This window comes from Colossoma macropomum, unplaced genomic scaffold, assembly GCF_904425465.1.
Source record: "Colossoma macropomum unplaced genomic scaffold, Colossoma_macropomum, whole genome shotgun sequence".
Taxonomy (NCBI): Eukaryota; Metazoa; Chordata; class Actinopteri; order Characiformes; family Serrasalmidae; genus Colossoma; species Colossoma macropomum.
This window is the reverse complement of record NW_023494793.1, coordinates 14802755-14815630: the sequence shown is the minus strand read 5'-3', so window position 1 is coordinate 14815630 and position 12876 is coordinate 14802755. Positions and strand designations below refer to the sequence as shown.

General features: G+C 37.3%; 1 protein-coding gene across 3 annotated transcripts in view; it reads right to left on the bottom strand.

Annotated features, from left to right (window-relative positions):
- Nucleotides 1-12876, bottom strand: part of snrnp200 (small nuclear ribonucleoprotein 200 (U5)) — a 77219-nt gene that overhangs the window by 10136 nt on the left and 54207 nt on the right. For all 3 annotated transcript variants that reach the window (XM_036578598.1, XM_036578599.1, XM_036578600.1), the window contains exons 23-31: nucleotides 12619-12771; nucleotides 6733-6813; nucleotides 6530-6613; nucleotides 5411-5517; nucleotides 2791-2909; nucleotides 2473-2627; nucleotides 2133-2322; nucleotides 1847-2020; nucleotides 1134-1294 (exon numbers count right to left, since the gene is read on the bottom strand). In XM_036578598.1, coding sequence (XP_036434491.1) covers nucleotides 1134-1294; nucleotides 1847-2020; nucleotides 2133-2322; nucleotides 2473-2627; nucleotides 2791-2909; nucleotides 5411-5517; nucleotides 6530-6613; nucleotides 6733-6813; nucleotides 12619-12771 — 1224 coding nt within the window. The remainder of the gene's footprint in view (nucleotides 1-1133; nucleotides 1295-1846; nucleotides 2021-2132; nucleotides 2323-2472; nucleotides 2628-2790; nucleotides 2910-5410; nucleotides 5518-6529; nucleotides 6614-6732; nucleotides 6814-12618; nucleotides 12772-12876) is intronic.

The window sequence follows — 12876 nt, the reverse complement described above, 5'->3', positions numbered from 1 at the left end:
CTCTTATTCCCTGACCAAGATTTTTTTCTTTTCTGCTTGATCTTAGTGCAGCATTTGATACAACAGACCACACCATCCTACTAGACAAGCTAGAAAGCTTTCATGGTTCTTACCTAACTGACTGCTATCAGTTTATAAAATGTAACTAGTGAACAAAAGTAAAGTGCTCCATAAGGTTCTGTTTTAGGACATCTATTACTCAGACTAGCTAGTACTTGGTACTGTTATCCATAAACATAGCATCAATTTCCACTTCTACACTGGTGATACACAGTTATACATCAGCCTTGACTGTGTAAAACACAAGACTGGATTTTCTCCTACTCGAAAAAAAAATTAAATAGCACAAGAGGTTCTTCTTGGTCTAAAAGCTGCTAGAAACAAAACTAATTTAACACTAGATTTTAAAGGCTTCTTAGTTGAATCAGGTACATCTGTGAAAAGCCTTGGCATCATGATCTACCCGGATCTCTCCTTCAATGCAGCTTTCCTTCATCTTCAAAATCCTGCACTGTCCCTACAGAATACGGTCTTTTTTACCTTGAGGTTGGATTACTGTAATGCCCTGCTGTCTGGATGCTAATGGTGTGTCATTGTGACCCACCAGTGGCACAGATACAAGTTGGAGGAGAGAGGGGGGAAGGAAGAAAATACTGTTCCACAATTGCAGTTGCATGCCTACCACAGGAAAAGTTTTCTGAGACAAGTGTAAAGAAGTAGACAGCTATCCCAACATAAGATGTTGTTTCAATCACAGTTACCAAAATTAAATTGATTACATACAAACATAAGCCAAGAGCAGGCTGTAAATACACAGCATACAGGACCATTTTAACTGTAGGACAAGTGGGAATTACAATACCTCATGTCAAGAATCGTTTACCAGGTGTCATGTCAACTTAAAGTTAACAAAAGCAGCCTTTACAACAACGAACGCTTGTTGGAATTAGCCTTTATAAATATAAATTTTGGATTATGTCAGCTGAAATGGAAGGATTATGTAGGTCTTCTGCAGCTATATGTACACTCAGGTTGGCACTGTACTCAGTGATTCATAATGGGCTGACACCATAAAGAAACGGACAAGAATGAAATGGAATTTCTAAATTTGTGGTAATAGGCTACAAACATACCTGTTCAGCCAGAGCCTCCATGGGTGTTATGTAGACACAGCGCCCCTCTGTGTTATGCAGAAGCATCCTGAGAATGGCAAACTCTGCACAGATGGTCTTACCACTGCCAGTGGGGGCTCCCACAAATACATTATCATCACTGTTGTATACTGCATTGAACACTGAAATGACAGGAGATTAGCTTATTGGGGAAAGGCACTACGAGAGTTTGGAATCACTTGTCATTTTTGTTATTTCATATAACACTAAATGCAGATTCACACAAACTATGCATACCCGATTCATTCACATGATATTTAAAGACTTTTGGGAACAACAAAAAGTTATTAGATGACATATATTGTAATTTCTGGCCTTGAAAACTGATTACTACTTTCAAATTACAATGCATTCTGGATATTTAATGTTATCAGAACTTCATATATAATTTGTTAGAATTTATATTTATTTGTTCAGAATTGTATTAGAACTACATGCCATATAGCTTTTCAGTCAGTTTAGAATCATCAATACACAAGCCTGTTCTGGACAAATCTAAAATGTCTTCATTTTGTAAGAGCTTCCTACTTATTTGAAACGTGAAGTTTCCTAGTACCAGCATCATATAATCAGTTTATACATGTTTCTGCAACAAAATAGTTTTTTATTGAAAACATTGATTTGGGAGTGTATTTGTAAGTTGCTTTAAGTGCAAGTGCAAGCCTGATCATTACCTTGTGTTTGAATGGGGTTGAAGAAGGGGAACTTGTTCTGATATAGACTCTCAAAGGCAGCATTTCTCAGGGCAGATACAGGCAGAGGTTGTAGATCCAGCAGCTCAGTAGGAGGAGGATACTTTTCAGGGAGGATGAGGTGACGAAAAGACACTGGCAACTGGGTTTCGCATGCTGCCCGTGAGTAAGACAGAAGAAAGAAAGAGAATGAATGACTGTAACGAGAGACTGAACGAACAGGTGAAGGTCAAGACATGTCAGCAGAATAAAGGCTCATCTAACTCACACAGCCAGCGGTCTGAGACCACTCTGATGAAGTACTGTGGAGGCAACGGCTCAAACACAGGCACAAAGAAGGTGACCAGGTGTTCATCCTGAGCGTACTTGGCTTTAAGCAGGAAGTATTCATGATGTAGGATCACCTCACTGTCAACGTCCTCGACCAATATCCAAAACGCCTCAGATGAGCCATGCGCCTGAGACATAGAATAGCACTTATCACACCACAGTATCTACCTTTCCCCCCTCTTATTTTTGTGAATGCATGTAATGAGAGGATAAAATACAAACATTTCATAACATGACTACAAAATTAGATTTAGCTCAAGTCTGGCTGGCAGACTGACCTTGTCATCCCACTGGAAGTCTGGTGTGATTGTGAGCTCCACCTTAAGTGTGGAGCGGGTGATGGGCTGAAGGTGCACTGCCAGGTCCAGTTTGGGAAACTGGTGCACATACTTATGGATGGTTTTTCCCATCTTTGGCATGCGAATTAACTCACCTGGGAGAACAGAACTCTCACTTTGAATGAAAGCAAACGGCGTCATGGGTTATAAGTCTAAATGATTAAGCTAACCCCTTCTAAATTACTGTCTGAAAAACAAAGCTAAAAGTTTTTTTTTTTTTCTTGTTTTCAATTAACAAAATTGAAAGACTGCACTAACCGATTTCATTGTGATTGAGATCATACAGCCGTTCAAAGGGAAAGCTCTTCTTCTCAATCTTTTTGATGACTTCTTCTGGAAGCTTGCGGAACTGACGCAGTGGAGACATAGACTGCCACCTGAGACAAAGACACCAGTTTAATCCACAAGTGTCAACAAATACAAAGAAAAAACATATTTTAAACTATCACAACTTAGGGTCATGTAACTTAATGTACTACATTTTGTTATAACCCCATTCTCAAAAAAGCTGGGATGCTGTGCAAAATGTAAATAAAAACAAAATGCAATGATGTGCAAATCATTTAAACCCTATGTTACATTGAAAATAGTACAAAGACAACATATCAAATGTTGAAACTGATAAATTCTATTGTTTTTTGAAAAATGTTTGCCCATTTTGAATTTGATCCCAACAACACGTTCCAAAAAAGTTGGGCTGGTAAAGTTGTGTAATGCTTAAAAAATATATATATTTTTAGACCCAATCATGTTACTGACCTGTTGATTGGCAACAGGTCAGTAACATGACTGGGTATAAAGAGAGTCCTTCAGAAGTAAAGATGAGGAGGGGTTCACCACTCCGTGAAAGACTGCACAATCAAATAGCACAACAATTCAAGAATAACGTTTCTCAACATAAATAGCAAAGAACTTTTGCTTTATCATCATCTACGGTGCATTACAACATTAAAAGATTCAGATAATCGGGAGAAATCTGTATGCAAGGAACAAGGCCAAAAAACAATATTTGCTGGCCATGATCTTTGGGCCCTCACTGCATTAAAACCAGACATGACTCTGTAGTGAAAATCACTGCATGGGCTGAGGAACACTTCTGAAAACTGTCTGTGAACACAGTTCGTTGCTGCATCCACAAATGCAAGTTAAAAGTCAAACACAAAGAAGAAACCGTATATAAACAGGATCCAGGAATGCATGGACACCGTGTCCTCTGGGCTACAGACCACTCAGCTTGTTATCAGTGCACAGTTCAAAAGCCAGTATTCATGATGGTATGGGGAAGCATTAGTGCACATGGCATGGGTGACATGCACATCTGTGAAGGCACCATTAATGCTGAATGATAAATACAGGTTTTGGCAACATATGCTGCCATCCAACAACGCCTTTTTCAGGGAAGGCCTTGCTTATGTCAGCAAGACAATGCCAAACCACATTCTGCATGTATTACAACAGCATTGCCCTGTATTAAGAGAGTCTGGATGCTAAACCACTGAAAACATTTGCTGTATTATGAAATAGAAAATAAGGAGACCCCCAAAATGTTGAGCAGCTGAAATCCTATATCAAACAAGAATGGGAAAACAACTTACTTTCAAAACTACAGTAGCTGGTCTCTCAGTTCCCAAACACTTATTGTTGTTAAAAGAAGAGGTGATGAAACACAGTGGTAAACATGTCCCCATCCCAACTTTTTTGGAAATGAGGTTGTAAATGGAAATAGGGCCCAACCCATATATGAGTAGGCTGATCTATATCCACATAAAAATTCCAAAGTTTTCAAACATATTTCTTAAACTGTAGTTTAAAATATATTAAATATATTTCCTGGGGTTACACCACGACACAAGAAACTGTACCTTTTTGTGCCAAAGTCACATTTTCAGATAATTCTAAAATACTTATTGAACTTCACACACAAGCATGGGGTCTTTAAGTGTCTGTTCTGTGACACAGTTCACTCTTCTGGTTTTCTTACTGCATGATATCAGTACAACTTTCTGCACACTGATTAAACATGCAGATTTTGAGGAAAATTACTTTTCAGACGTGTATATAGAAAGTAATGATATTGATGCTCCAAAAATTACTTCGCCATTATTCTTTTTAACATATACAAAGATGCAATTATGTCAAAGTACAATGCAGTAAATTGTAAATTATGTAATTTTACAAGTGCTCAATATTTCTGTTCTTCAGTGGTCAGGAACCCCATGGACATTCACTTTTCCACAACCATAACGTATCACCTGGTGATAATGCTGATTATTCACTGGTCTGTGTAAATTCTGTTTACTATTTCTCAGGAAAATGTATACACTGACAGGTTATCAATGTATTATACATAACTGAATTATACAAAATACACCTTATTTTGTCTATTTAAGGATGGCTGGTAAAATTGGAGGATTTCACAGATGATGATGCTAGCACTACAAAATGTAATATCTGCCTGGAGACCGAGAGCCAGGTTTCAAGCATTAAAAAAAAAAAATAATAATCTAAAACACTTAACAACATTGAGTTCATGTTATTTACCTGTTCTAATGTTACATTTTGAAGTTATAAGGTTATTTACTAACGTTTTGTTTTTTATTTCCAATATTTAAGATGGCAATATTTAAAGTACTTTGATATTTAATTTCCACACATTTAGGTTCCACTGAAACAAATTATAAAAGGAATCGAAATTGAAAATTTGCAAAACATTGTTCAACTAAAACTACAGAAGTCTTCTATATTTTAAATTGATAGATGTTGGTTATCAGCATTGTTAGAGGCTTAACAATGTCAGAGTTTTTTTTTTTTGGAAAATATCAGTCGGGTCACACACACAAAAACTATGGACAACTTACATCCTCCATGGACAACTTACATCCTTTTGTCGATCATCTTGCACAGGTTCATTGTTTTGTCTGTGAGCTGGGCCCAGCCTCGGCCAAGAACAATCTCAAAGATGGCCCTCATCAGCCGACCGGCACTCTGGACACAAACAACGAATAAAAACGAATGAACACAAAATTTTTACTCGAGATGAACTTTCAATTTTTGTACAGTGTCCTACAAATGAGATATTATAGTACACTGTTTTTGAAGCACTCTAAAGAAGTGTGACCCTCACAAGTTGACTTCAACCTGAGGTAAACTTTGATATTAGAAAGTGAATGCTGCTTTGGCAAAAAAAAAAAAAAGAGGCTCTCATCTTTTAATTCAAAATGACACTAGAGAGCTAGCCTGACAGCTAGCTAGTTACTGAAAGGGCGGGGGGGGGTATATGACAAAAGTTAACCATTTTTGAAAGAGGTCTTCATGCAACTGTTGAAGTCAGGAAGCACAGGTAAATTTGTTGTAAATCCACACTTAACTGTAAGCCCGATCAGTAACAAACCTGTGAAAAATAATGTCATGAGACTGGTTGTGTCAGGCGTGACCATGAAAACCTGTCCGAAAAACTGTACGTAAGCTAGCTAATGTGTCGGCTAGGTACCATTTTGTTGCACCAGCTAATGTAGTTTGAATTTAGTTGTCATGAAGTGCAGGTAACCTAATTTTGTAGCAAATTTACATGCAACAGTGAAAGTTAATAATAAATATGTTCTGAGATGGAAAATGAGCTGCAAACTGGCAAATGTTAGCTAGGAACCATTATGTTGGATAGCACCAGCTAAGTTTTGGATGTCATGGAGCATGTAATGTAGTAAGATTTTATCCCAATGATTTATCAACATTATCATAATGTCGATAAAATGTTGCAGGCCTAAATTAAAACACATCTGTGTGTTTTGAATATGCTGCCTGTTAATAAACATATACTGGTTGTGTTAAAAATAATACAGGTTTTCTTTATCTAGACACATGATGTATCAGAAACATAATACGAGGTGTGTTAACAACACATCCCTTTTAAGTGACATAAGCAGGAGTATAAGAGCTGATAGAATACACATTTTTGATGGTTAACTGCATAAGTAAAGAGTTTTCTTTGTAATCTTGCCTGGGTGACATAGACCATGTCGGCCATTAGAGCAAAGCCCTCCAGTTTGAGTTGAGAGATGTAGGCCTGCAGCAGCACATTTATCTAAGAGAAAAAACAGCAGCACAACATAATTAGCTCAGTGTACAAACTTCACATCACTCGCATGCTTCTCACAACAGACACAGACACACACAGACACACACACACACACACACACACACCTTAGCACTGGGCTCCTCAATACTTTCCTTCACTGGAATCGGCACCCTCTCCAGCAGCTTCTGAAGCTCTAGTTTCTCCTCCTGTAAAAAGATGACATCCATGTTACTTTACATATAAAATACATGGATAATTTAATCACACTGTTACTGTCAGAATTAAAATCCTTGATAAACAGAGCTTGTAAAACTATGAAGTGGAAGATAAGCAACACAGAACTGGAGTCTGGGTTCTTCCGCCATCAGTGGATGGCCATTACATAAAACGAAATATCAATGATGAACATTTAACAAACCAAGAGAAAACTTTTTAATTTTTGAAATTTTAAAACATGAAATCCTAAGCACCCGATTAGTCAGTCATCATGCATTCACTCCAGTCTAGACAACAGATGTGCTGTTTGCTCAAGTGCCGATGAAATATCCATTAATTCAGAGTCTATGTATTTTTTGACGTCATCCAAAGTCCATCCGTTTCATTTGCAAAAACTAGTCAACACATATGGAGCCATGTTGTGATTGCACTTTCACTACACTTTAATCCCAGATTTTGTTTTTACGTCAAATAAATTAAGTCTGTTGTACATAAAACTCAGTATATCCCACATATTGCTAATCTATTTTAAGTTAAGGTAACGTTTTTGATGATCTTGTACACTCAAATGTCATTTTTGAGTTGAATTAACAATGTTATTTAGTTTAGTCTGTTGGCAGCTTTGAAACCCCACAGTCAAAAAAATGCAACGGCACTTTCGTTGATTTTAATCGTTTCTCTCTCATTAAAGTTGCTGAACAAATGTATAGAACAGTGAAACTAAGCTATAAAATACAGATGTTTGTTTTGTTAACACAATCCTGTGGGTTAAAACGTGTTTCTTTCCCACTGGCTCCTGGCTCCATCTATTTGCATACTGGGTGATTGTTTGTTTGTTTTACTCACCATCAGGGTGTTTTCACTCAACCCAGGCTTCCTTTCCTCATGTGTATGCTTTTCATATGCGCTTTACTTAGCTCTCTGTCCTCATGTTTTTGGCCAAGAGTGCAGGTTATCATTCTCTTTGCTAATGACTGGGGGTGTTTGCTGGTCAGTGACCATGTTCAGTAAATTCAACTCATCTGGGCTTACAGTGTACAAGACACCTGATGGGGGCAAATCTAAATGTGCCAGGACAGTTGCATTTTTTCCCCCATTACACACAAATCTTTGTGAGCAGTGTCCTCACCAGATATATAAAAATAATATGAATTGACCGTTTTTGCTAAGCCCCGCCACCTAGTTACTTGCTTTCGAGCCCAGTATATTATGTGGTTTTCCATCTCTATAACGGAAAGACATTGTTTGTACTTTTTGAAAGAATACACCCGAAATATTATAAGAGTAGAAAAAAAAAGCCATGAATAATGCTTTTACACACACATTGGCTACATAAAATGCTAACACCATTCTTGAGAAAGCAGGAGGCAAACATCAGACAGACAGCAAATAAAATAATTTTGCATTTTTACTATAAGAAAACACGTTTAGTGTGCAACACAATTAGCTGCACACATGATTGAATTCATTTACTGTTGTCAGAAAATACTGCATGAATAAATCTCCGATGTCAAAGAACAGAAAACGAGTAAGCACCACTCTGTGTTGTACTGTCTGAGGTCTTTAAGTAAAGCCTTGAAGCCAAATAACCTGAAGCATTTATCTAACCTACTGAACTGAGCCAGACCTTTTGCAACTTTCATTTCTTCAGCCTGACATCCAGTACTCATTAGGTGAGTCAGAAAAATGTTAGGCTATTGTTTAGTTTACTGTGTTGCATAATATTCTAAAATCAAGCAAAATTCATAGGCTACATTGGTTATGGTTTTTTTGTTTGTTCGCACTTTAAATTATCTCGTCAGTAAAATCTTGCGGGCCGTGGAAGTTTCTGTAGTCGGTTGTGTGGGCTGCGAGTACAAAATGTTTGAGAACTCCTGACCTAACCTGTGCAGTCATGACCTACATGCATAGAAGACAATTTGTTCAAAAATAGGGCTGATTTGTCAAAATTGCTTTTATTATGAAGATTTTTACCCCTTACCCTTATGCTCCATAATTACATGGGCTGAAAAATGTTTACATGATCACCTGATCAGATGACTGCTGAAATATGATAAAGATCAGATTATTAAGTGCATGTAAACACACTCTTTGATGGAGTATCCTTTTGTCCCATTTCGTCTCAATTTACTTTCAGAAAGTTTTCAAAGAGGATATCTGAAGTACTGTGTCCCTTGTATTTATTAGCAGCATAAGACATTTACCTGCCACAAATTTAAGAACAGGGATAAGATCATGTGAAACATTTTTGTATTTTTGCTATTTAACACCTTCTCCTCCACAAACCCTTGATTCAACTCATAAACAAACAAACAAACAAACAAACCAGTGGTTCACAAATTGGTCCTCAGGGACACCCAGATGGTCCAGAAGTCTGCTCCAACTTGCAACACGGGGAGACAGAAAAAAAAGTGGACCATCTTGGGGTTTCTAAAGACCGGTTTGAGAACCACTATTAACCTGTATTTTAAACCCTATATATAAACGCATAAATATTTGAGTATATTATGATTACAGACAACAATTCAAGTTATATTTGATCCACAGCTGTTGAGCTTAGATTTAACTCAGTTCTCTAGAGTGACAAACCACGCTTCTCCATTTGGCAATCCGATGGACGAGTCTGGGTTTTGCAGTTGCCAGGAGAACGGTACTTGTCTAAGTTTGGTGGAGGGGGGATTATGGTGTGGGGTTGTTTTTCAGGACTTGGGCTCACTCCTAAACCTTGTGGAAAGCCTTCCTTGAAGAGTTGAAACTGTTATAGCTGCAAAGGGTGGCCAACATCATATTAAACCCTATGGATTAAGAATGGAATGTCACTCAAGTTCATATGCGTGTGAAGGCAGATGAGCGAATCATTTTGGCAATATAGTGTGTGTGTGTGTGTGTGTGTGTGTGTGTGTGTGTGTGTATATATATATATCTGGATGTGTGTGGAAATAAAATACTTTAACAATACTGAGAGATTCAAGTAATAACAACTAAACAATTAAAACTGAAGAAAAGACTTTAAAACTTCCTGTAAAGTGGAATTTAAACATGCAATTTATGGTGAGGAATAAATTAGGACACCCCCACATAAATTCAAATTTAAAATGGCTATAACCACACACAGTTGTATCACATCAGGTGCACATGATTAGAACATCGTTGCTCAATATTTTGAAGGAGGCTTGCCTTATTTAAACCTCAGACATTTAGTTTGGTGTGCTCCTGACTGTTGAAGTGAGAGTGAACACCATGGTGAGAGCAAAAAAGCTGTCTGAGGCCATCAGGAAGAAGACTGTAACAAGTTTACCTTTCATGGGAAGTGTGCAAGGAGAAAACCTTTGCTCTCTAAGAGAAACATGAAGGCCAGACTGAAGTTTGCCAGAGAGAACGTAGACAAATGACCAGGGCTTCTGGAATAATGATTTGGACGGATAAATCTAAAATTGAATTATTTGGACACAGAAGGCATGTTTGGCGTAAACCAAATACAGCATTCCAGGAAAAGAACCTTATACCAACTGTGAAACATGGAGGCGGAAATGTCATGGTTTGCTGCAGCAGGACCTGGCCAGCTGGAGAAGCCTGGAATGGCCGAGTCAAAGCCCAGGAAGCAGGACCTGGCCTGGAAAGTCCTGGAATGGCCGAGTCAAAGCCCAGACTTTAATCCCACTGAGATGCTGTGGGGTGACTTGAAACGGGCTGTACATGCAAGAAACCCCTCAAACATCTTGCAGCTGAAAGAACTCTGCATTGAGGAGTGAGGCAAACTTTCCTCAGACCGATGTCAGAGACTGGTAGATGGCTACAAGAAGCATCTCACTGAAGTTATTTCAGCCAAAGGGGGGTAACACTAGCTATTAGGGGGTAGGGTGTCCTAACTTTTTCCTCAGTTAGAATACACATTTTATATATATTAGAGATGAAACGATATTAAAAAAACGATATTAAAATTTCATATCACGATTATCATGACCAAAATTATCACGATTATCGGGAATTATCACGATATTGTTCAAATGTGTTGAAAAGTAAAATAAATAAAAAAAAATAAATACTGATACACAAACTGAAACTCGTTTCACCAACTTTTATATTAACACAAATAGAACTGGCAGCAATATGCACTTTTTGTTTGCATAAACATTAAAAAAATAAGGTCAATACAATTTTAGTATTACTTTTGTATTACTTACAATACTTGTAATACTCTGTAAATAAAAGAATAGCAAATGTATTATTATTACTGTTATTATTATTATTATTATTATTATTATCATTATCATCATCATCATCATCATCATCACTGTTCTTCTTCTTCTTCTTATTATTATTATTATTACTGTTGTAATTATTATTAGTAGTAATAATAATTACAATAACTAGGGATTTCCCTGCATAGAGAATTAAATCTCGACCAACTCTGAGGTGGGTCTTAATGGAAAATTACTACTTCTAAGAAGTGCTGCACTCGGGGGATTTCTGTCCTAACTGCATTTGCAGCATTATTGTGCTAAAGAGATTCAAATTCAAAAGTCATTGAAATCTACCGGTCTGGAAAGGGTTGCGAAGCCATTGCTAAGACTCTGGAACTCCAGCAAACCACAATGAGAGCCACTGTTCACAAATAAAGAAAACCTTAAACAGTGGTGAACCTTCCCAGGAGTGGCAGGCCTCCCAAAATTTCACCAAGAGCACATCAACAGTTCATCCAAGAGGTCAAAATAGAACACAGATGAACATCTAAAAAAAAAGTACTCCTCACTGGACTTGTCATGATTGACGGAACCATGAATTCTGCTATCAGAAAATCCTAAAGGAGAATGTCCGCCCGTCACTTCCTGACATAAAGCTCAAGAGCAGTTGAGTTATGCAGCAGGGCAATAATCCGAAGCACACAAACAAGTCTGCCTTTGAATGTCTCAGCCACTCCAACACCTTTTTGTTTCTTCTGAGTCAAAGTCCTGACTTGAATCCCATTAAGATGCTGTGGCGAGACCTGTTCATGTCCGAAAACCCTCCAATGTAGCTGAAATAAAGTAATTTTCCAAAGAAGTGTGGGCCAAAACTCCTCTATAGCAATGTAAAAGACACACCGTAAGTTATCACAAAGGTCTGATCACAGTTGTTACTGCCAAGGTTGGCACAACCAGTTACTAGGCTTAGTGGGGCAATTACTTTTTCACAAGTGACATAGGTTGTGTCTTCAACAAATGGAATGATCTTTCAAAAGCAGCATTTTGCGTTTTGCTCGTGTTGTCTTTATCTTACATTAAAATTAGTTGGATGATCTGCAACATTTAAATGTGCCAAATTAGCAAAAATAGAAGAAATCAAGTGAGGGGCAACTCATTTTTCATAGCCCTGTATGATATTGGGCATTTGAGTCCATGATCTATCATTACTCTTAATTTATTTTGTTTTATTATTATTAGTTTTATTAAGACGTCTAAGACTAGACTGCCATCACCCACTATAGTGTTGATTATTATTATTATTGTTATTATTATTGTTATTTATTAAAACTGCCTCTGGTACTTGGCACCAGGTACCTACAAAGACGACTAACATACATAAATAATAACTTCGTTCCTTTACTTATTAGATTACTTAAAATACTTTGTCTTATTGTTTTTGTTTTATTTAGTGACTTACCTAACAGATTCTGCTGCTCTATGGGCTTATAATAAATAGATAAATAAAACATCTGCTTAAATATATTAATGAAAACAATGACATGAGCTAAAAATAGCTGAAGATCATCCTAATTAATTAAATCGAACCAAATTCTGTAGTTAGAACAATACCTCTCTGACTGCGATGTTTCTGAACTCCGATGAGAGTGAGAACACTCTGAAAAGTTCAATTTCACTGAGTGTAGGCTTTAGCAGCTGGTTGTAGGTCATTATGGAATCATGGGTGATGTAGAAGTGACTGGCAATGCGTCCCAGGTCTGTCACCTATGGAATAATATGAAATAGACACAAGCTTGAGGTAAAGATTAATTAAAATGTCAGATTAATTGAAAAGAAGACAAACATTCTTATATTTATCTAGGGTAGACT